Source organism: Scyliorhinus canicula, chromosome 11 (assembly GCF_902713615.1).
Source record: "Scyliorhinus canicula chromosome 11, sScyCan1.1, whole genome shotgun sequence".
NCBI classification, from domain to species: domain Eukaryota; kingdom Metazoa; phylum Chordata; class Chondrichthyes; order Carcharhiniformes; family Scyliorhinidae; genus Scyliorhinus; species Scyliorhinus canicula.
In genome coordinates, this window is record NC_052156.1 from 155,214,626 (window position 1) to 155,239,947 (window position 25,322).

Genomic DNA, 25,322 nt, shown 5'->3' on the forward strand with positions numbered 1-25,322 from the left:
ATTTGAGCAATTTCAGAGAGTTGCCAGGGTAAGGTGTGAAACGACGAGGGAGAGGATTCTGCCACACGGATCGAAGACGATGGCTTCAGACTTCCCAACAACTAATGGAAGAAAATGTCATCTCATACTGCACTGTTGGTAAGAGAAACAGTCTGACAGTTCTGCGACAGTGAGGCAGTTAAGAGAGCTGGTGGTGAGATGGAGCTGTGTGTCCGTGAGGAAGATGAAGCATTTTGGGATCATGTCACTGAGGGGCAGCATGCAGATGAGAAATAGCAGTTTGTCGAGGATGGAACCTCGGGGACACTAGAGTTAATGATACAGGAATGGGAAGAGTCCTGTCCTTATCTAATAACCATGCCCACATCTTCCTGGGGTGCACTGGTAGGCGCAAAGAAGCCCAAATGACAAGGATCAAGTTCTACTAGTCTCCTTGCAACCTCCCAAGGCGGTGGGTGTGGCAGTAGGCGCAGTGAATCATTATTCCGAGGCAGACCAGGGTGTGTGGGGACGATGGGCCCGCCCGTCCACCGTGTTGCCGCCCTTTGCCCACTGTCTGCTTGAGACGTAAACGTACCTCCTGTGACTTCCTCAGCATTGGTTCCCGTGGGTGGGCCTCAACTTGGCTGGGTGCGGATTGTGTTTGATATGTTTCAGAGTCTCGGCGCGAACATCACCAATGTGAAGATTGTACAATATCCACCCTATTATAGAATAGTTCCGATTGACTGCCGGAGCTGAGCGCACAGTTTGCCTCGAGCACTGTGTAATGGAAATTCATTCTCTTTCCCTGATGGGCTGCAATAGCTCGACTGCCCATGTAATTATAATGCACCGTGTACTTATTGTACAAGGAGTACAGCTGGGAGAGCAGGAGGGAGTGATAGCCATTTGTTTGCAGTACAGGGGTAGTTGGTTGCAGTGAAGAGGCCCAGTTCCCTTGCTGCTTGAAATCTGCGATTGTAGTTCGCTGTCAAATTAATGGCTTTGTAATCTGGAGGGGAGGGCTCATCACCCAGGGGACGTGAGTTCAAATCCCAGAACAACAGGTTAAGAAATCTGGAAAGACAAAATTGGTCTCAGCAACGGTGACCGTGAACATTGTGAATTTTCTTTCCCTCATTCACAGGGTGTGGGCATCGTTGGCCAGGTCAGTATTTATAGCCCATCCCTAATTGTTCTTGAAAAGGTGGTGGTGAGGTGCCTTCTTGAACCGCTGTAGTCCATGTGGTGTAGGTACAGCCACAGTGCTGTTAGGGAGGGAGTGGCAGGGTTTTTACCCAGCGACAGTGAAGGAACAGCGATATAACTCTAAGCCAGGAAGGTGTATGAATTGGATCATAGAATCCCTACAGTGCAGAAGGAGGCCATTAGGCCCATCGAGTCTGCACCGACCCTCCGAAAGAGCACCCCAGCTAGGCACACTTCCCTGCCCCATCCCCGCAACTCCACACAACCTTTGGACACTAAGGAATAATTTACCATGGCCAATCCACCTGACGTGCACATCCTTGGACCGTGGGAGGAAACTGGAGCATCCGGATGGGAAGTTGTCAGTTGTACCTTAAAAACCCAACTGGATCATTAATGTAATACCTGTGTGAGCACAATATGAGTTAGCATGTCCAGTATTAGGGAGGATATACTAGTTGATAGGTGATGGGGAGGGCAGGGGGGTTCCATAGAACTATTACCGAGGAAACGGCATTCGACCCAAATGGCCTGTACCAGTGTTTATATGTTCAATGATCCACGTGCCACTCCTCTACATCTAACCCTATCGGAATATCCTTCTGTCCCTCCCTCCCTCTCTCGTGTGTTTATCCACCTATCCCTGAAGTGCATCGATGTTGTTTGCCTCGATCACTCCGTCTGGTCGTGCATTCCATGCACCAATCATTCTCTGGGTTAAAAAAAAAGCAAAAACTCCTTATGGATTTATTATTGACAAGCCAGCATTCTAACTGGTGCCCAAACCAGCCTCCTTGTTGTACCCATCCTGATGGTCAGACTGAATTCCACAATGAGCCTTTGAGCTTCCAATTACTCGTGGCTAACTTGAAAGCTAAGGGTTGCAGTGTTTTGTGCCACCGAATCATTCGTATGAACAGCAAAACACAGCTCCATCCGAGGCCTACCTTTCCAAACCTGATTATTACGTTCTGCAAGGCAGTGCCCAATGAAGAGTGATGGGCCAGTTGCTCGCAGTGAAATACCGTTTCCCTAATTGCTGAAAGATGCTGTACAGCTGGCTGCACAGGTGATGGCTGACAGAGGGATAGATCATCAGTGGGAGATTTGTTCATCATGAGCTGGGATCCAGGCTTGTCGTCCATGTGACAAAATGGTGTGGTGACAGGCGGCAAGCTGCAATGGTCACCAGGAGTGGCTCAATTTCCATTCATCCACTTGGTTCTCTCACCTGTGAAGATGGGGCTTTAACCCCGTTTGTTGCTGTGTTCTGACACTCCAGCCAAGCTTTCTGAGAAGTCCATTTTGGTGAATTGGCGTCACTGATGAAGTTAATGGAATCATAGAATTTCTACATTGCAGAAGGAGGCCATTTGGCCCATCAAGTCTTCACCGACTCCAGGGCATCACGGTGGCGCAGTGGGTTAGCCCTGTTGCCTCACGCGCCAAGGTCCCAGGTTCGAGCCCGGCTCTGGGTCACTGTCCGTGTGGAGTTTGCGCATTCTCCCCGCGTTTGCGTGGGTTTCACCCCCACAACCCAAAAATGTGCAAAGTAGGTGGATTGAACATGCAAAATTGCCCCTTAATTGAAAAACATTAATTGGGTGCACTAAATTTTAAAAAAAAGAAGGTTCTCCACCGACTCTGAAAGAGCATCCTACCTAGTCCAACGCCCCCACCCTAGCCCCATAACTCCAACTAAACCCACCTCACCTGCACATCTTTGGACTGTGGGAAGAAACTGGAGCACCCGGAGGAAATCCACGCAGACACGGGGAGAAAGCTCAGACTCCGCACAGTCATCCAAGGTCAGAATTGAACCCGGGTCCCTGGCCCTGTAAGGCAGCAGTGCTAACCACTGTGCTACAAATGCCATCAGTACCTGCCTAACTAAAAGGGGTGATTTGATTACGAGGACTCTGGAGGAAAAGAGGAAAGGGAGATTGTGACAGGGGAAGCTTGAATTGGGAACGTTTGATTCTTCAGCGTGTTTCAGTTTGAACTTTGTTCACCCTACCTGCTGATACCCGAGTGCTCTTTGCTTTGCCTTGGGCTGTGGCTGAAGCACAGAAATGGGGAGGATTCTCCTTTCCGGGGACTAAGTCCCCATGCCGGCGGGAAAACCGGCGCGAACCACTCTGGCGTCAACAGCCCCCGAAAGTGCGGATTTCTCCGCACCTCCGGGGCTAGGTGGATGCCGGAGGGGTTGGCACCGCGTCAGCCAGCGGCAAAGGGATTGCGCCAGTCCAAGTATGCGTCAAAGTCCACGTGATCGTGCGCATGTGCGGAATCGCCGGCGTGTTCTGGCGCATGTGCCATCAGGATGGGTACAGGAATGGAAATCTGCCGTCCTTACTTGACCTGGTCTACATGGGATGTGGGTGTCTCATCTCCGCGCCGGCAATGGCGGAGCCCTGCAGGGGCCGGCATGGAAGGAAGGATCGGTGGGCCCCGATTGCGGGCCAGGCCACCTTGGCGCTCCCCCCTCCCCCCTTCCCCGGGGTCGGATCCCCCCGCACCACCCTGAGGACCGCCCTAGCCGACTTACCTGCCAGGTTCGCCGTGTGAGACCATGTCTCATCCACACTGGCGGGACTGCCCGAAAAAACGGGCGACCGTGCGGCCCATCGGGGCCTGGAGAATTGCCGGGGTTGGGGCCGCTGCCAATGGCCCCCGACTGGCGTGGCGTGAACCCCACCCCTGCCTTAAAACCGGCGCTGGAGAATACGGCAGCCGGCGTCGGGGCGGCACGGCATGATTCGCGCCGCCCCCCGGGGATTCTCCGACCCGGCGAGGGGGTCGGAGAATCCCGCTACTGAACTCTGCAGATATCTGTGCTCGAGTCTCAGGAATGTATTGCAGGTGAAGGGGAGGTTCTACACCACATTTCCGCCCTCCAGGCAAAATTCAATCAATGTGCAAAGTTCCTGATCTGTCCAGGCACTGATGTGCTGACGTTATCAGGGAGGCTGTAGCTTTGTGGTATTGCTGTTGAGCTAGTGATCCAGAGACCAGGGGTAATGACCCGGCGCCTTGGGATTTGAATCCAATCACAGCCGATGATGCAATTTGAATCCAATAAAAACATTGAAAAGTCTCAGACTGACCATGAGGTTGTTGTGCGTAAACACATCTGGTTCAGTAATGTCCTTCGGTACAGGAATGGAAATCTGCCGTCCTTTCCTGACCTGGTCTACATATGACTCTCAACCCACAACAATGTGGTTGGCTCTTAAATGCCCTCTGAAATGCTGGCCCAGCCAGAGACACCCACATCCCAGGAACAAATTTGAAAAATGACCGAATGGGTGCCCAGTTGCATGCATCTTGACAGCATCTCGTGCGTCCTCCTCCTCCTCACAGGGAAATAATACCTCAATTGATCGACCAAGGGACTTGGAGCATGTTCTTAACTAAAAGTGTGAAAAGGCTTCTAATGGCCAAGACTGAACCTTCTTGCTGAACCTTCTTGCTGAAGCGGAGTGGGGTTTTAGAGGGCTGGTCCCTTTAAGGGGACAAAGTCTAATTACTGTACATGGGCATATCATGAAGGCATTCAGAGTTTAATTACTCTTGGGTGAGGGAAGCACACAAATTGGCAGATGCTCATAAATTTGCTGGCAGCGCACCAGGAAAAACCAGAATCAGACAGCTAGCTCTTTTTTTTCTTCTAGTTTTGGCACTTTTAAAGTCAGCAGTGTGACGGGCGAGGCGGAAGAACCTTACACGCAGAGGTAGATGAGCTTTACTCTACGCTTGTATCGTGAGCCTACGCCAACATTGGCCTTCTTCGTATCGATTACACAGGAACCGTTAAATATAAATTGATGCCAGTTTTGAAAGCACATTTTACTTGGCACAGGAGGCAGCTACTAACTGCAGATGTTAATGCAGTAATGCCTCTACCCTGAGAATTCCCTTTGAAATGCTTCAGGCACCGGGCCACTTTAGCTTGTCTCTTCCCTTTCTCAACCTTGCTGGTGTCCTGCACAATGGGCCTTGGCCCCTCGCCTGGATTGCTCAGTAATTACAACAACAACAAAAGACCTGACTGTTATCACCAGTTATTAAAAGCTGACAGCCTGGAACATCTCCCAGTGCCCTGAAAGACATTCTGTGAGCATCATGAGGCACTGAGTGCAGATAGTTAGAGCTGTTGCTGTAACTACCAATCTCTGAGGTAGAAAAAACAATGATGTCTTCAGTCAGGGGGTCTGATCTAGGCTGAGTCGTTTCTTGGATTGCCCCCCCCCCCCCAAAACCACCGCCCCCTCTAAAGTCCTGTCAGAATAAAGTTTGTTTTACCTCATTATAACGGTAAGAAGAAAACCCCGACTTGAAGCTGTGCAGACCCGCACCTTTTACAGGGATTTATTTGGATTGAACTGCGGTTCTGTCTTTGAACAGAAGGTTCTGCTGAAGAGCTTGCTCAACATGTTCCAGCGGCTGTGTTCTCCTCATGAAGCCACTTCATAGTTTGAAATTCCTTTGAAAATAATAGCTTGGCTTACCATGGCGATGGATGATGGGATGCTTTTGGGTCCGTTTTTGTCCAGTGTGTGCAGGGGGGTTTCCTGACACAGTATGTGGCTAGGCCAACGAGAGGCGAAGCCATATTGGATTTGGTACTGGGAAATGAACCAGGACAGGTGCTAGATTTGGAGGTGGGTGAGCACTTTGGTGATAGTGACCACAATTCAGTTACGTTTACTTTAGTGATGGAAAGGGATAAGTATATACCACAGGGCAAGAGTTATAGCTGGGGGAAAGGCAATTATGATGCGATGAGGCAAGACTTAGGATGCATAGGATGGGGAAGGAAACTGCAGGGGATGGGCACAATTGAAATGTGGAGTTCGTTCAGGGAACAGCTACTAGTCTGCACCTGTCAGGCAGGGGGAAGTGGTCGAGTGAGGGAACCATGGTTTAATAAAGTAGTTGAATCACTTGTCAAGAGGAAGAAGGAGGCTTATGTAAAGATGAGACGTGAAGGTACAGTTAGGGCGCTCGAGACTTACAACTTAGCTAGGACAGACCTAAAGAGAGAGCTAAGAAGAACCAGGAGGGGACATGAGAAGTCTTTGGCAGGTAGGATCAAGGATAACCCTAAAGCTTTCTATATGTATGTCAGGAATAAAAGAATGACTAGGGTAAGAGTAGGGCCAGTGAAGGACAGTAGTGGGAAGTTGTGCGTGGAGTCCGAGGAGATAGGAGAGGTGCTAAATGAGTATTTTTCGTCTGTATTCACACAGGACAAAGACAAAGTTGTCGAGGAGAATACTGAGATACAGGCTACTAGACTAGAAGGGCTTGAGGTTCATAATGAGGAGGTGTTAGCAATTCTGGAAAGTGTGAAAATAGATAAGTCCCCTGGGCCGGATGGGATTTATCCTAGGATTCTCTGGGAAGCTAGGGAGGAGATTGCTGAGCCTTTGGCTTTCATCTTTATGTTGTCATTGTCTACAGGAATAGTGCCAGAAGACTGGAGGATAGCAAATGTTGTCCCCTTGTTCAAGAAGGGGAGTAGAGACAACCCCGGTAATTATAAACCAGTGAGCCTTACTTCTGTTGTGGGCAAAGTCTTGGAAAGGTTTATAAGAGAGGATTTATAATCATCTAGAAAGGAATAATTTGATTAGGGATAGTCAAAACGGTTTTGTGAAGGGTAGGTCGTGCCTCACAAACCTTATTAAGTTCTTTGACAAGGTGACCAAACAGGTGGATGAGGGTAAAGCAGTTGATGTGGTGTATATGGATTTCAGTAAAGTGTTTGATAAGGTTCCCCACGGTAGGCTATTGCAGAAAATATGAAGGCATGGGATTCAGGGTGATTTAGCAGTTTGGATCAGAAATTGGCTAGCTGTAAGAATATAAAGGATGGTGGTTGATGGGAAATGTTCAGCCTGGAGTTCAGTTACTAGTGGTGTACTACAAGGATCTGTTTTGGGGCCACTGCTGTTTGTCATTTTTATAAATGACCTGTAGGAGGGTGTAGAAGGATGGGTGAGTAAATTTGCAGATGACACTAAAGTCGGTGGAGTTGTGGACAGTGTGGAAGGATATTGCAGGTTACAGAGGGACATAGATAAGCTGCAAAGCTGGGCTGACAGGTGGCAAATGGAGTTTAATGCAGAAAAGTGTGAGGTGATTCATTTTGGAAGGAGTAACAGGAAGACAGAGTACTGGGCTAATGGTAAGATTCTTGGTGGTGTGGATGATCAGAGAGATCTTGGGGTCCATGTACATAGATCCCTGAAAGTTGCCACCCAGGTTGAGAGGGTTGTTAAGAAGGCGTACGGTGTGTTAGCTTTTATTGGTAGAGGGATTGAGTTTCGGAGCCATGAGGTCATGTTGAAGCTGTACAAAACTCTGGTGCGGCCACAATTTGAGTACTGCGTGCAGTTCTGGTCGCCGCATTATAGGAAGGGTGTGGAAGCATTGGAAAGGGTGCAGAGGAGATTTATCAGGATGTTGCCTGGTGTGGAGGGAAGATCTTATGAGGAAAGGCTGAGGGACTTGAGGCTGTTTTTGTTAGAGAGAAGAAGGTTAAGAGGTGACTTAATTGAGGCATACAAGATGAAAATGAAATGAAAATTGCTTATTGTCACGAGTAGGCTTCAATGAAGTTACTGTGAAAAGCCCCTAGTCGCCACATTCCGGCGCCTGTCCGGGGAGGCTGGTACGGGAATCGAACCGTGCTGCTGGCCTGCTTGGTCTGCTTTAAAAGCCAGCGATTTAGCCCAGTGAGCTAAACCAGCCCCTGGGCATTGAGGGCTGAAGGGCCCGTACTGCGCTGTAATGTTCTATGTTCTTTGCTGGCCTGGTTTCAAAATGGCAGACCTGCCGATGCCCAGGTCAATAAAATGGATTTTGGTTTGCAGAAAGAAGCGCTGTATATTCTAACAAACTTTTAAAAAATCGTACAGGAGTAAAGGTGTCTTCCTGCAATTGTATAGAGCCGTGGTGAGACCTCACCTGGAGTATTGTGTATAGTTTCTGTCCCCTTATCTAAGGAGGGGCATTCTTACCAACGAAGGTGTGCGATGTCTATGTAATGGATAGTATAAAGTGTAACAGTGAAATGAAATTAAATGAAAATCGCTTATTGTCACGAGTAGGCTTCAATGAAGTTACTGTGAAAAGCCCCTAGTCGCCACATTCCGGCGCCTGTTCGGGGAGGCTGGTACGGGAATTGAACCATGCTGCTGGCCTGCCTTGGTCTGCTTTAAAAGCCAGCGATTTAGCCCAGTGAGCTAAAGTGTAATTTTTCAAGTTATGCTGGAAGTAGAAAGGGAGCAGTTCTGTTCTCTGGTTTAACATGTAATTTGCCTACAAAAATAGTGTTTAGTCAAGAGTGCTTTTAGTCTTGTATCACAGTAAATGTCTTAAAATGGGAAGTCTTGTGCTGTCCTTCCAAATTTCAACCGGCAGTTCAAATATTTTATGAGTAGTTTTCAGTCTCTAACACCATGGGATCTTTTACATCCACCTGAGATGGAGCCTTGTCTTTGAGACGGAATCTCCAACAGTGCAGCAGCACCCCCTCACTACCACATTGAAGAATCAGCCTAGCTTATGTGCTCAAGTTCCATGAGCTTGACTACCAAGTCAAGATGGCTACCCTGCTGAACCATGGCTGATGATTACTGATTGCAGCCTGGATAGTGGGGCAGAATGTCAAAATTGGCCTCCTAGGTTACAGGGCAAAGGAGACTTTTTTTTTCAAAATAAGTCAAAGTCCTTTTTGCCTCATTGCTATCCAGCGACTCTACCTTGAACGTGTCCCTTGTGTGGGCGTTTGGCTGGGTCGGGATCAACAATTGTCTTGCCACTCCCGATTGCACAGTCCACCCATCAGTGCACAAGTGAAGAACTGAGTCAGCAGAGCTTTGCTAGGGCCAGTGGTTTCAGCATACGGCAAGATCTTCAGGCGATGAAGGATTGGATTGGATTTGTTTATTGTCACGTGTACCGAGGTACAGTGAAAATTATTTTTCTGCAAGCAGCTCAACAGATCATTCAGTACATGGGAAGAAAAGGGAATTAAACACAATTCAAGAAAATACATAATAGGGCAACACAAGATATACAGTGTAACTACATAAGCATTGGCATCGGATGAAGCATACAAGGTGTAGTGTTAATGAGGTCAGTCAATCAGAGGGTCATTTAGGAGTCTGGTGACAGTGGGGAAGAAGCTGTTTTTGAGTCTGTTCGTGCGTGTTCTCAGACTTCTGTATCTCCTGCCCGATGGAAGAAGTTGGAAAAGTGAGTAAGCCGGGTGGGAGGGATCCTTGATTATGCTGCCCGCTTTCCCCAGGCAGCGGGAGGTGTAGATGGAGTCCATGGATGGGAGGCAGGTTTGTGTGATGGACTGGGCGGTATTCACGACTCTCTGAAGGAGGGAACAGCCTGATTGCTTATCCGTACACCGTCAATATCTCTTTAAATCAATCCCTGCAACGTGGTTGTCACAAATGAAGGGATTACGAAGCAGAAATCATCAGCTTTACAACAGATACTGCAGCACGAACTTTAACAAATCCCAATATGAGATGCTTTGCAAATCAGATTTGGTTGGAGATGAATTTTGCAAATCATTTTGCTCCTCTATTTACAAATCATTACCATTTTAAATCTTCGAGCTTTAAACCCTGGAATATTTAATCATTATTCGCAAAGTCGCTTATTAAATCAGATCCTTTTGAAGTTCAAAAGCTCCATCTGATCAGCTGCATTGCGTAAGCCTCCAATTGTGATTCATCCAAGCCTCCTGGTTATCAACATTAACTGGAAGAGTCAGCTGCCTATTCCAACGGCACTTGTGGATGGTACGACTGCTTGGAAAACAGGGAATCGCCCCATTATCCTGAGCAACATTCCTCGCTTCCTCAATCGGCATCCCAAAAAACAGTTTGACTGGCCGGCCACTCCGCTTCTGTTTGCCCATGGGACAAGAATGGCTGGGCTACAAAGCAATGGCCCATGTTAATGTAAATTGGGTGCAAGAAGTGCTTGAGCTGGTTCTGAGAGATGGGAAGATGATGAATCGCTCGCTTATCATCTTCCAATTTAAGATTGAAATGAACCATGGGTTTTGTGGTATTATCCTAACTGTAGACACTGCAAGGATAAATGAAATGTCTAGAGTAGCCACTAGAGGGAGTTACAGATACAAGTATATAGGGCATTAATAAGGAAAAGAAGACCGCCTGAAAGCCTTAATTTGTGATGACTGTATAATCAATCATTTCATCAACTAAGTAATGTAACAGTTATTTACAAATTCATGGAGAAAGTTATGATCAATACTAGATATTAGTAATGCTCACACAAGAATGTAATGGTTAAAGGAAATATAGAACATACAGTACAGAAGGAGGCCATTTGGCCCATTGAGTCTGCACCGACCCATTTAAGCCCTCACTTCCCCACTATCCTCGTAACCCTAACCTTTTTGGTCATTAAGGGCAATTTAGCGTGGCCAATCCACCTAACCTGCACGTCTTTGGATGTGGGAGGAAACCGGAGCACCCGGAGGAAACCCAGCGGGGAATTGAACCTGGGACCCTGATGCTGTGAAGCCACAAAGAAATAAATTATAGCACAGGAACAGGCCCTTCGGCCCTCCAAGCCTGCACCGATCCAGTGTTATCCACTGTGCTGCCCTAAAGAAGAAAATCACAAACTAAGTTATAATAATTTTCTTTTACAAAGGAAGGGGGATGTGGTATTATCATAACTGTAGGCACTGCAAAGGTCAATGAAATGTCTAGAGTAGCCACTAGAGGGAGCTACAGATACAAGTTTATAAGGCATTGACGCTGAGCCTTGTGGGTGAGAGTAGTCAGGATTTAGCTCGAGATAGCCAGAATTATTATTGGTGTGAGTGAGAGCAGATCATGGTTTATTCCAGTATTAAGATTAGTTGTAGATGAGTGTAGTTTATATGTTAACAATCAACTGTGTATTATTCAGAAGTACGTGTCGAATCCAAATTAGTAGTGTCAGTAAATTTATAGCTTCGTTTCAGTTCAAGCTATTTTGTGGTCTTTGTGAACACTATGCCAACCATCCTAAATTAACCAGCACAAAGAGCACCATAGGTTTGGGAATAGCATTCCCACTCCTGAGTCACGGGGTGAAGCCAGGGGGTCGAATTCCAACGGGTGGAGACTGGTGTTCTGGCCCTGGATTGAAGTCCAGCGGGACACTCCTGTCCTGTTGGTATGAGTGGGCCGTTCCTGCTGTACAGGACCGTCCCATCCAATCTGCTGGGTTACAGATGGGTCGGGCATGGCAAGGACCATTCAAAGTTCATAGTGTCAATCAGCTTGCAAATCCTTCCTAGACTTCACACACTCTCCCAGTGAAAAGCATGAAGAGAGAAAAACATCATCTGTTTAAGATTAGAAGTATATGTGAGAACACCAAGTGATTCTAACATTAATATTCATTTGGTAAATTTTATTAGAATTTTGCTTAAATTATTTGTAATATTCACTTTCCCTGAGCTCTGACTATTGATCATATTTAGTAATGCCTGATTCATATCTTACTTTTGTGAGGATTCCAGATGAATAGATCGCAAGCTTATTCTCATTTTTATGAAACATGGGCTTTAATTTCAAAGTTTAGTTAACTGTGTCCTTCGATGTTAATCAAATTTTTTGAACAGGTGGAAAATGTTCAGATACTGACATTTCTTTTTTCTCCCTGAATCTCTGTAACTCTCCCTCCTTTTTGGTCTCTGATTCTGACACTCCCTTTCCCCTTGCACTTTTTCTCTCTCTCTTCATGTCTCCAAATCTCTCTTCAGGTTCCTCCCTCGTATTCCTTTTATCCTATTTCACTCTCTGCCTGTGTATAAACGTCAAAATTGAAGTCCATACTTCCTCAATTTGTCTTTTTCTCTCAGTCTCAATCTTGAGCTTTCTTGTAAATCCTTTCTTTATGTCTCTCACTCTCTTAAATCTCTCTGCTTATTGCGTGCATTGTTTTTTTAAAAGCATTTAGAGTACTCAATTCTTTCTTTTCGATTAAGGGACGTTTTAATGTGGCCAATCCACCTACCCTGCACATCTTCAGGTTGTGGGTGTGAGACCCACGCAGACACGGGGAGAATGTGCAAACTCCACATGGACAGTAACCTGGCACCGGGATCAAACCTGGGTCCTCAGCACTATGAGACTGCAGTGCTAACCACTGTGCCACCGTGCTGCCCTATTGCGCACATCTTTATCGGTCTTGGTCTCTTTTTTTCCCTACTGTGTACTTACACTTTCACTCTCTCTCTCTCTCTCTCTCCCTCTCACTCATGCTCACTCTGTCCCTCTTGTGATCTCTGTTAAATCTGGATATTGTGGGCGGGATTCTCTCAGCCCGGGTCCGGGCTGGAGAATCCCCGCAACTGGCGCAAATCGTGCCACGCCGTCCTGACGGCGGGACACGGTTCTCTGGAGAGCGGAGAATTGGCACCATTAGCGCCGGCGTGGTTGGCACGGCGCCGGTTGGGGGCTGCTCTATGCCCCCCCCCCCCCGCCGAATCTCGGCCTGGGATGGGCCGAGCTGCCGTTGTCACGCCTGCTGTCAGCCGGCGGGACCTCGGTGTGGAAGGGTCCCGGGGCAGCCTGTGGGGGGGGGGGGGAAGAGGGGGATCGACCCCAGAGGGGGGGGGGGGGGGGGCTCCGATGTGGCCTGGCCTGCGATCGGGGCCCACTGATTGGCGGGCCAGCCTCTCTGGCTGGGGGCCTCCTTTCTTCCGCGCCGGTCCCTGTAGCCCTGTGCCATGTTGCATCGTGGCCGGCGCGCTGAAGGGAGCCACTGCGCATGCGCAGATCCCGCGCCGCCCAGTTCAGGCCAGGATCGGCAGCTGGAGCGGCATGGTCCAGTGCCGTGATGGCCCCCTGTAGGGGCCAGAATTGCTGATCCTGAGGCCGTGTTGACGCCACCGAAAGCCGCGACGGCGTTTCCGCCGGCGTCAACACGGATCACAGAATCCCACCCTGTGTTCATGAAGACAAGTGGCTGAATGTTTGAGGTGTTTGTGTAGCATTTCCTTCTTTGCTACATATGTTAACAGGAACATTGTAACTCCTGCCGTTAACAGGAAAGGTTGTGTTTGCGCGCTTGGTCTGCACCTTAGCCAATGGTGCATGAGCACATTCTGCCACCATGGTAGTGAGCCCTCCCAGGCCAGTTTACCACTGTTAAAAGGCCAATTAAACTGCAACTTTCTCCACTGAATGATATTTTTTATAAATAAGTAAATAAGCTATATTTGATCAAGTGATCAATTTGGAAAGGCTTTGTGCAGGGAGTTGTTTACCCAGTGCTTCTGCCTCCGGTGAGGAATGTGCAGGATTACAGGGAGAAGGTGGGGGAATGACACTCATTGAATTTCTCATTCGAAGAGCCAGTGCAGAGCCAATGGACCAAATGGCCTCCTTCTGATACCCGTAACAATGGGTATCCTGTTGCCAGGATCACTGTTTTCCAGCCCCATATTGGTGATGATTTATTTACTTAAATATCTATTTTATTGATTGTGTTTTTTTTGCCACTGGTGCAACTCCACAGTTATGAGCACTAATTAGTTGCTGGGGAACAGGAATATCTACCTGTCAGTCCCATGCATTTAGTATTCCCTATTTGAATGACTATCTGAACAAACATTAAAATAGTTGTTCCCCGCGCGGTGGTAATTTACTTTTACCATTAACTGATTTTGTTGTAAAGGAGACAAAAATGCATCTTTCAGTGACAGAGAGCAGAGCTGGAGTTAAAAGCATCTCTCACTTTAAACCAATGGTGGGCAACTTGTGGCCCGGGGGCCACATGCAGCCTATCTGGGCTCTGAGTGCAGCTCACGAGAGACGGTTTGTGAACCGCTGTCCATGCGCTGGGTCACCAAATTCCACTGATATCCATCTGTGTTGTTTTTTTTCTTCCGGTCTGACTGAAATGAAATGTGCATAAAGCGAGGGCGAGTGGAGTGAGGCGTGTGCTGATTGCCCACAGCATTGACTGTGAGAGCTGTGCGCTCCTTCTACCTTCTACCTTCAAACGGGGCTGATTTAGCTCACTGGGCTAAATCGCTGGCTTTTAAAGCAGACCAAGCAGGCCAGCAGCATGGTTCGATTCCCGTATCAGCCTCCCCGGACAGGCGCCGGAATGTGGCGACTAGGGGCTTTTCACAGTAACTTCATTGAAGCCTACTCGTGACAATAAGCGATTTTCATTTAATTTCATTTCATTTCAAGTGTAAATGCTTCTGTTGTTTTTACCACTTGTCCTTGATGATATTTCTATTGACAATGAATGGTTAAGCATTTGCTGTAACTCGTTATGAAATGTTTGGCATGTGTTAAACGTTTTTAATTTTATTCATGGGGGTCACGGTTAGTGAACAAGCCCGATTTCAATCTTGCGGCGCACCTAGATGAAGGAGCACCACTCCTGTGGCCCACTCACTAGCCCAAGTTGCCCATTGTTGTTTTAAACAGTCACAGGCTCTGTGATACTGATACTGCATTAGCGCATGGTCAGGAAGTGCTCCCACTGCGGAGGGGCTTGGTGATGCTAATATTGTTGCCGGTCAATGGGAGATGATTGCATTCTCTCTTTTCTAAGGTGGTCATTCCCTGTCACTTGGATGGCGCGAATGTTACTTGCCACTTATCAGCCCGCGCCTGAATGTTGTCTCATCGTGTTGCATCCAGGCAAAGATTGATACTTTCCAATAGGTGTAATATTGTTCGAGTGAAGATTGGGCATCTATAGCCTGTCAGAATCAAATCCACGTATGGAAAGTCACTGAATCAACGCGCGCGGTAGAACTTCCCCAAACTACAAGCTTTAATATGAAGGCTTTCCTTTCTGAAGATCTAATGTGTTCAGCACTAACTGCAAACACAATCTATTCAGACTTTAAAGAGAACAGGTGCTCAGTGGGGGAGATTTGATCTAACACAGTGAGATTATGCGAGGAATGATTGAACTGTGAGATTTAATACTCTGGATTTGTAAATAGGTCAGTAAATAAAGAAAGGATTTGTTAAATTGAATCTAATAAAATCTGATTTAGCAACCATTCGTCTTCATGAAGGGATTAGGAATTCTTAATTTTTTAAGAAAGATTGGAGTAAGTATTGTTTTTGCGTGGCATCCCATAATTGGTAACCAGGGTACAGTGAAACTATAGAAACTAATGACTCATTGGGTGATAATGCTGCTCCCTGTGCTACTGAGGTATATACATCAGCAAAGTCCTGGCTGTCATTATATGAGAGTGCTGTAGAGAGCTGATATGAGGGAGCTGTAGAGAGCTGATATGAGGCTGCTGTAGAGAGCTGATATGAGGGTGTTGCAGAGAGCTGATATGAGGGAGCTGTAGAGAGCTGATATGAGGGTGTTGCAGAGAGCTGATATGAGGGAGCTGTAGAGAGCTGATATGAGGGAGCTGTAGAGGGCTGATATGAGGGTGTTGCAGAGAGCTGATATGAGGGAGCTGTAGAGAGCTGATATGAGGGAGCTGTAGAGGGCTGATATGAGGGTGTTGCAGAGAGCTGATATGAGGGAGCTGTAGAGAGCTGATATGAGGGTGCTGTAGAGAGCTGATATGAGGGAGCTGTAGAGGGCTGATATGAGGGTGTTGCAGAGAGCTGATATGAGGGAGCTGTAGAGAGCTGATATGAGGGAGCTGTAGAGAGCTGATATGAGGGAGCTGTAGAGAGCTGATATGAGGGTGCTGTAGAGAGCTGATATGAGGGTGCTGTAGAGAGCTGATATGAGGGAGCTGTAGAGAGCTGATATGAGGGTGTTGTAGAGAGCTGATATGAGGGAGCTGTAGAGAGCTGATATGAGGGAGCTGTAGAGAGCTGATATGAGGGTGTTGTAGAGAGCTGATATGAGGGAGCTGTAGAGAGCTGATATGAGGGTGTTGCAGAGAGCTGATATGAGGGTGTTGTAGAGAGCTGATATGAGGGAGCTGTAGAGAGCTGATATGAGGGTGTTGCAGAGAGCTGATATGAGGGTGTTGTAGAGAGCTGATATGAGGGAGCTGTAGAGAGCTGATATGAGGGTGTTGTAGAGAGCTGATATGAGGGAGCTGTAGAGAGCTGATATGAGGGAGCTGTAGAGAGCTGATATGAGGGTGCTGTAGAGAGCTGATATGAGGGTGCTGTAGAGAGCTGATATGAGGGTGTTGTAGAGAGCTGATATGAGGGTGCTGTAGAGAGCTGATATGAGGGAGCTGTAGAGAGCTGATATGAGGGTGTTGTAGAGAGCTGATATGAGGGAGCTGTAGAGAGCTGATATGAGGGTGTTGCAGAGAGCTGATATGAGGGAGCTGTAGAGAGCTGATATGAGGGAGCTGTAGAGAGCTGATATGAGGGAGCTGTAGAGAGCTGATATGAGGGAGCTGTAGAGAGCTGATATGAGGGTGCTGTAGAGAGCTGATATGAGGATGTTGTAGAGAGCTGATATGAGGGAGCTGTAGAGAGCTGATATGAGGGTGCTGTAGAGAGCTGATATGAGGGAGCTGTAGAGAGCTGATATGAGGGTGCTGTAGAGAGCTGATATGAGGATGTTGTAGAGAGCTGATATGAGGGTGCTGTAGAGAGCTGATATGAGGGTGCTGTAGAGAGCTGATATGAGGGAGCTGTAGAGAGCTGATATGAGGGAGCTGTAGAGAGCTGATATGAGGGTGCTGTAGAGAGCTGATATGAGGATGTTGTAGAGAGCTGATATGAGGGTGCTGTAGAGAGCTGATATGAGGGTGCTGTAGAGAGCTGATATGAGGGAGCTGTAGAGAGCTGATATGAGGGTGCTGTAGAGAGCTGATATGAGGGAGCTGTAGAGAGCTGATATGAGGGAGCTGTAGAGAGCTGATATGAGGGAGCTGTAGAGAGCTGATATGAGGGAGCTGTAGAGAGCTGATATGAGGGAGCTGTAGAGAGCTGATATGAGGGAGCTGTAGAGAGCTGATATGAGGGAGCTGTAGAGAGCTGATATGAGGGTGTTGTAGAGAGCTGATATGAGGGAGCTGTAGAGAGCTGATATGAGGGTGTTGTAGAGAGCTGATATGACGGTTTTATACAGAGCTGATATGAGGGTGCTGTAGAGAGCTGATATGAGGGAGCTGTAGAGAGCTGATATGAGGGAGCTGTAGAGAGCTGATATGAGGGTGCTGTAGAGAGCTGATATGAGGGAGCTGTAGAGAGCTGATATGAGGGAGCTGTAGAGAGCTGATATGAGGGAGCTGTAGAGAGCTGATATGACGGTTTTATACAGAGCTGATATGAGGGTGCTGTTGAGAGCTGAAATGACAGCTGACGGTATATGTTTGGGTCTGCCCCCATTGGCTACCAGCAATATAATCCATCAAATTTTTTCTGGTTTTGGCAGCAGTGCCGTACCCACTTGTAAAGTGGGCTTTCCCAATGCCATCAGAGTCACCAATGTTTGGTGAACATTTGGCCAAACTCAGCCTCTGTCATGAACCCACCCTGGCAGCTGCTTGGTGCAGGTTATTCTCTTGCACGGTCCTTTTGAACAACCTGTAATCCAGGGAGAGGCTGCTGCGTTAATATTGCTGTTCTGAATCAGACGGTTCCATCTGCGGCACTCGATGCTAATTGTGCCATGCCAACATGGAAATCTATGCTAATGAGCATGATTAATATTCATTTATCAATGCGACCCTCCATCCGCCAGAATTAAACTTTTGGGGACGATTGGATAACTTGGACGAGTGTGGACCCCAAAGATTCCCATCAAAATATGGGGCGGGATGCTCCATTTTGCCGGCAGCCCAGGGGTTTCCCGACGGCGTGGGGCTGCCCCACAATGGGAAACCCCCATTGACCGGCCGGCGTAACGGAGAATCCCGCCAGCCGGTCAGGGCAGCAATGTGGCGCGGCGGGGCCGGGAATCCAGCCCATGGACTTTATATTGTTTGAAAGGTGTACAATCCGCAGAAGTTAGCGGTTTGCGGCCAGGACGGTGGCGCAGTGGGTTAGCACTGCTGCCTCACGGCGCCGAGGTCCCAGGTTCGATCCCTGGCTCTGGGTCACTGTCTGTGTGGAGTTGGCACATTCTCCCCGTGTTTGCGAGGGCTTCACCCACACAACCCAAAGGTGTGCTGGGTAGGTGGGGGCCATGCTAAATTGCTCCTTAATTGGAAAAATAAATTGGTCACTCTTTTTTTTAAAGTTAGCGGTTTTCAAGTTAGAGGGTGGGACTAGGAGTTGGCATTCGATACCTGCCCCACCATTTAGTTTCTTCATGGCTGAGCTGTTCTTCAACACCACTTACCCGCCTTTCCTTCGCATCCATCCCTCCCAAAATTCCCACCGCTCTCAGCCTGGTCTTTCCCGGCCTTACAACGCTTCAGAGGTATTTCATTAGCTGTAAAGCACTTTGGGATGCCCCAAGGATAGGAAGCTAGTTCTCCCTTTGTTATGAGGGAGTATCGCTTGGCTGAGGGATCCCTGTACTCGCCGAACTGTCACCCCCGCAGCTAGATCTGTCCTGGTCGAACGGAAGAAGGAAAGGGTTAAAGACAGTCCCACTGGTCTGCTGTGAGGGCTGCAATACACTCCCCCGAACAAGATGGTAGTGTCCCTTCAGCCTGGGTCCAACTCCAAAACCAATGAGGTACATCTGATAGTCATTGCAGAGAGCAAAAGGCTCAAACACAGTACCCGAGCACTGCGTTCAATCAAGATTAGATTCCCTCATGCAGTGATAATGGGAAAGTAGTTTCACTTAAAAAGCCTTTTTGTCTCCCTGATTGTATTGTGGAGATAGGCTAATGGTGGTAAAAATGTACTTTTTACTGCACCCGGGAGAATTCTCCTCCCCGGAATCTTTTTCTTCAGATGCTGACACTTGTGAGATGGGTCCCTCTGGTTTTCGAGCATTTGTGTCTCTGGAACTAAAGAAGCATTTTGTGTTTCCTCCCTCCCCAGTCAGACTCCCCCCCCCCCCCCCCCCCCCCCCATTAGAAGGTGGTAACTCCATTTCCCTGTGGCGCTTCATGAGCACAGACGCCTGCCACAGGGTGACTAACAGTAGATTGCGTTGAAACCATAGTGTTTGCCGACGAGAGTCGCCGGAGGCTGTCAAACCAGTAGTGGACTGTTGATGTCCCGTGAGCACGTTCTGCCGCCATTCAGAGAAAAGATGGCTGACCTACGGCCTCAATCCACACACTGGACTTTGCCCCTTATCCCATAATGTCCTGGGTCAACAAAAGATCCCAGATTTCTAATTAACAATTGATCTCGCACCGATTGGCATTTATAGCAAAAGGAATAGAGTATAAAGGTAAGGAAGTGTTGTTGCAACTATACAAGGCATTGGTAAGACTGCAGCTGGAGTACTGTGCACAGTTTTGGTCCCCCTTATTTGAGGAAAGATGTTGTGGCATTTGAGGCAGCTCAGAGGAGGTTCACAGCATGGATTCCAGAGATGAGGGGTTTTTCGTATGAGAACAGATTGAACAGTTTGGGCCTATACTCTCCGGAGTTCAGAGGAATGAGTGGAGATCAAATAGAAATGTGGCTGATTTAGCACAGTGGGCTAAACAGCTGGCTTGCAATGCAGAACAATGCCAGCAGCGTGGGTTCAATTCCCGTACCGGCCTCCCCGAACAGGTGCCCGAATGTGGCGGACTAGGGGCTTTTCACATAAACTACATTGAAGCCTACTTGTGACAATAAGCAATTATTATTATAGGTATACAAGATGCTAAAATGTATGGATAAAGTAGACATGGAGCGGATGCTTCCTCTTGTGGAGCATTCTAAAACAAGAGGTCTCAGAATTAGATGTAGTAAATTTAAAACAGATTTGAGGGGAAACTAATTCTCCCAAAGGATTGTGAATCTGTGGAATTCGCTCCCCTAGAGTGCAGTGTATGCTGGGACAGTGAGTAAATTTAAGGAGGAGTTAGACAGATTTTTAATTGGTCATGGGTTGAAAGGTTATGGAGAATGGGTAGGACGAGGCCAGGATGGGATCAGCCAGGGCAGCACGGTGGCGCAGTGGTTAGCATAGCTGCCTCACGGCGCCTCGGTCCCAGGTTCAATCCCAGCTCTGGGTCACTGTCCGTGTGGAGTTTGCACATTCTCCCCAAGATGTGCAGGGTAGGTGGATTGGCCACGCTAAATTGCCCCTTAATTGGAAAAAACGAATTGGATACTCTAAATTTATAAAGAAAAAATAAATACATTTTTTAAAAAAGGATGGGATCAGCCATGATCATATTGCGGACGTTAGGCTCGGAAGGCTAAATTGCCGACTCCCTCTCCTAGGACATGTGTTCTATGGAGGAGTTGCTCTGGCTGATTTTGCAATCCTGCTCTTGGCCTGTAACATGGTCGGTAGCAGACGAGGAACACATCAGCCATGATAGAATGGCGGAGCAGACTCGATGGGCTGAATGGCCCAATTCTGCCCCTATACCATATGAACTTATGATTGCCATTTGGTGGAAGAGAGTCCCAAATCTCTAGCCACCCTTTGTCCAGCAATGGGAATGCCGGCCAATTTTTCCCTTCCTCATCCCAGGACTTTGAGGTTTGCTGCATCAGTGTAGCACCTCAGACCAGCGACATTGGGTTTGAACCTCGCGTTTTCTTTGTCAGCATTGGTCGAGTCCTCAAGAACAGGTGGATTTGAGATACAGTTTAACCGCGGATGTGCCTATTCCTGTTCCGTTGTTTCTGTAGTTAAGCCAGTGCGGTTTGCGGGGGAGGTTATATTTGGAACCTTCCAGCCGAGGATTGCAGGATTATTTCTGTAAGAACTGCTGGAAATCTGAAATAAGCACAGCCAGTGTTGCAAACACTTGGCAGGTCAGACAATATCCATGGCGCGGGACGCTGGAGTTAATGTGGGGGGGGTTTTCCATTCCCTGCCCACAGCAGGACCAGAAATCCACACCCGAGGTCAACGGATCCTTTGCTGACCCGTCGAGTTTTCCGTCCCATCCGGGACGATTCCCTGCGGTGGACGGGACCGTCAAACCCCCCCAGCCGGTGTTTCAGCTCGATGACCGCTCTGCTACCGGGCCGCTGGCCTGAAACATTGGGCGGAATTCTCTAACCCTGGGACTGTGCCCCGTGGCAGAGGCGGGAAGGTGGCGTGTTTCCCGCAGCGGAGGCCAACGGGAAAATACACCCAATCCTCCAGCGATTAACTATTCAACCCGGGGTTTTGCGCCATATCTGGGTGGCGGGGCACCAGATGGTGTAAAGGCTGCTGTTGTATCCGGGCGCCATATTGAAACTGTGCCCAGCATCACTGACCCATTATTGAATAAAGAAGCTGGGCCTCCTGAGGAAGCAGACTGATCTGCAGGAACATTCCGAGGCTGGAAGAGGGACCTCCTCGATGACACTGAATCTGGAGGGACCTCCTCGATGACACCTGTAGATGCATTCTCCCCCCCCCCCCCCAGCCCCCAGCCCCCACCCCCCACCCAGCCCCCACCCCCCACCCACCACCCAACCAGCCCCCACCCCCCACCCACCCAGCCCCCACCCACCCACCGATGTGGTGCTCCAGGGTTGAGGACAGCCTCCGTCCCGATCCCTCGAGGCAGGCCCAGACTAGTTATCAGGTTAGTCCTGGCTTCAGCACACCACGTTGTTCCAGATGTGCTTTGCACTGGCTTGTTGACCTGCTGACATCGCGGAGCAGCGGGCGTGGCTGGAAGATTCCGGTCAGGCCGTTATCTGTATTCCACCAAGCGGGATGCAAATCAGTTTGATGCTGGCCTGCAGCGGAATCTCCGATCTGCCATGATTGGGCGCCGGTGGATGATCCCGTGGGGAATTCACGCCAGTGTAAAACTGAATTGTGGGACTTCCGCCAACTTCACTCTCACCGTGAGCATGAGCAACATCTTTCTGCCACGGTTCCGTGGGCTCGGTGAAATCCTCTCTCCCTCTGCCATTCGTGAGGAAGTAGTGTGCCTCTCTTTAATATTCTACCTTTGTTGTATTCCTTGAAAAGCTATTTCTTAAAAGTGTGTCGAGGTGATGGGGGCGGACTTTGTTATTTCAAGAAGGGGGAGGGGTAGGATGGAGGAGGAGGGGTGATGGGTGAGGGGGTCATTGAGCAGGAGAAGAAGTTTCATGTACTGTGGGTGAACGTGAAAGATCCCATGGCGCTACTTCAGAACAATACGGATGAGGGTGAAGCTCGAGTTCCCAAGGCCAGGCCAACATTAACGCTGATGAAAACAGAAAGACTCCATGTTAATTTCTTGTACTTCTTTGTGGCCCTTGCGTTTCCCCAAGGGTAGGAAACCTCATGCTTTTATCCCAGTGGGGGTGGGGATACTGGATTACACCAGGGAAATGTGAAGGAGGTTTTTAAGTGGCCATTGATTGCCCAACTGAAATTGCGATGAGGTAGCTGGACGGGAGGGGTGTTCATCTTGGGTTAGGGGTCTAGATGGGATTTGCCTGTTACCCTCACAATGTTACCGTAGACTGTTATCCATAAAAATAATTCTTGTTTACTTACTGATCTATGTACATCTCAGTCCGCCACTCAAAATTGAATGGCTACTTCCCAGCAGTTCTGTCTCTTAGTCATGCAACATTATGTCATAGTTCCATCAGGGGGACAGCAAGGTGGCGCAGTGGATAGCACTGGGGCTGCGGCGCTGAGAACCTGGGTTCGAACCCCGGCCCTGGGTCACTGTCCGTGTGGAGTTTGCACATTCTCCCCATGTCTGCGTGGGTTTGGGCCCCACATCACAAAGGTGTGCAGGTTAGATGGATTGGCCACACTTTATTGCCCCTTAATTGGAAAAGAAATAATTGGCTACTCTTAATTTATTTTTAAAAAATGTCATAGTTCCATCAGTATCGGGTGCCCAGATGTTAACCCTTTATCTTATATCTCCCCCGCAAACCTTGATCATAACTCCGTGCACACACCTGCAGGGGGGATGGGGCCTTCAGTTCTGCCTTCCTGCACAGTCCCTGTTGCTGACCCTGCCAGTAATTGCTGGACCCGAAGCCCTGGGATTCCCAACCTTATACCTCTCCTTCTCCCTAGCTCGCATTCCTCCTTTAAGTTACTACTCAAAGACTACCTGTGACCAAGCTTTTGGACACCTGCTTTAACATCGCTTATGTGTCTTGGTGTCACGTTTTGTTTGCTAATAATCCTGAGCAACTATGGGACATTTGGCCCTGTTAAAGGGGCTATCCAAATGTATGTTACTGTTGTTGAGAGACTTGATAAAAGTGCATTGCAGGGAGCTCAATGTGCCGCACAGCACATAGGTCCCAATCAGGACTACCAATCATGCCGGTCCCAATACGGGCCGGCTTTTAAGTATTGTTTCCCATGGGTCTCCACCCATCAGCAAATGACAAATACATGAATAGGATGGGAATAGAGGGATATGGACCCCGGAAGTGTAGAAGATTTAGTTTAGACGGGCAGCATGATCGGTGCAGGCTTGGAGGGCCGAAGGGCCTGTTCCTGTGCTGTACTTTTCTTTGTTCTTTTTTAGCAGGTGAGTTCATATTTCGCGAGTCCCTTGGGGAGGTCAGTGGGGTCATCCCCGTGGGTCTCGTGAGGGTTATTACAGGGAAGATCTCTCGTTGTTTATTTAAACAAGTCCGATGAACTGAGGTTGACTCTTAAGAAAAGGGATTTGCCTTGGGCAATTGGTGTTCCTTTACTGAGCTTGGTACCAGGAATCCTCCCACATTGCTTTCCTCACTGTGTCACACAGAGCTCGAGGCTGACTGTGGATCCCCGAACTCAGGATAGGTGTGGGCTCAGGTACAGTTTCTGCGAGCTTCTCTGGCTCAATCCCTCTTGTCTCACCTGGGGCTCTTCTTTTTCTCATTCCAGGTGCACAAGGAAAAATAAATGCAAGCGTTCCACTGAACTCCGAAGGTTTGCGTCCGACATCAAGCAGTGCGTCACCCTCACCGTCAGCCCAAGGAACATCTCTGTGTCACAGTACCATGTCCCGGTGAGACCCTCACTCCCTCTGCCATTCATGAGCAAATAACAACGTGTTTCTCTCTTTAATATTCTGCCTTTGTCGTGTTCCTTGGAAGAAATAATGTTTCTTAAAAGTGTGTTGGGGGTCGAGGTGATGGGGCTGCACTTCGTTATTTCAGACTGGGAGTGATGTTGAAGTTTGGAGAGGATCCATTCCAGATTTATTCGGATGGTGCGAGGCAATAGACACACAAGGGAAGACTTTCATTTACATAGTAATATTCCAAATTTACATCCCAAAGTGTCTGACTATCTTCTTGAAGAGTACGTCACTGTTTGTAACGCAGGGATGATGACACAAACTGTTGCAAAGCCCGTACCCACAAACACCAATGTGATTGTGAACAGATAATCTGTTTAGTTGTTGATTAAGGGATATTGATGAGAACACTGCATAATTCCCATGTTCCTAATTCCCATGTTCCTAATTCCCATGTTCATAATTCCTACATTCTTCTTAAGTAGCGCCAGGGAATCTTTTATGTCTACCTACATGAACTTCTTTATTTTCTCACTGACTCCTCCCTCCCACTTCCTCTCCCAGACACTCCCCCTCCCGGACCGTCCCCCTCCCGGACCCACCCTCTCCCGGACCCTTCCTCTCCCGGACTCTCCCGGACCCTCCCTCTCCCGTACTCTCCCTCTCCCGGACCCTCCCTCTCCCGGAATCTCCCCCTCCCGGACCCTCCCAGACCCTCCCTCTCCTGGACCCTCCTCCTCCCGGACCCACTCTCTCCCGGACCCACTCTTTCCCGGACCTTTCCTCTCCCGGACCTTTCCTCTCCCGGACCTTTCCTCTACCGAAACCTCCCTCTCCCGGACTCTCCCTCTCCCGGACCCTCCCTCTCCCGGACTCTCCCTCTCCCGGACTCTCCCTCTCCCGGACACTCCCTCTTCCGGACACTCGCTCTCCCGGACCTTCCCTTTCCCGGATCCTCCCCCCCCGGATCCTCTCCCCCCGGATCCTCTCCCTCTCAGATCCTTCCTCTCCCGGACCCTCCCTCTCCCGGACACTCGCTCTTCCGGACACTCGCTCTCCCGGACCTTCCCATTCCCGGATCCTCCCCCCCGGATCCTCTTCCTCT

The 25,322-nt window shown here is 48.6% G+C and overlaps 1 protein-coding gene across 1 annotated transcript in view; it reads left to right on the plus strand.

The window, feature by feature from the left end:
- Positions 1 to 25,322, plus strand: part of plxna4 (plexin A4) — a 667,620-nt gene that overhangs the window by 421,100 nt on the left and 221,198 nt on the right. The window contains exon 6 of the mRNA XM_038812236.1: positions 24,082 to 24,205. Coding sequence (XP_038668164.1) covers positions 24,082 to 24,205 — 124 coding nt within the window. The remainder of the gene's footprint in view (positions 1 to 24,081; positions 24,206 to 25,322) is intronic.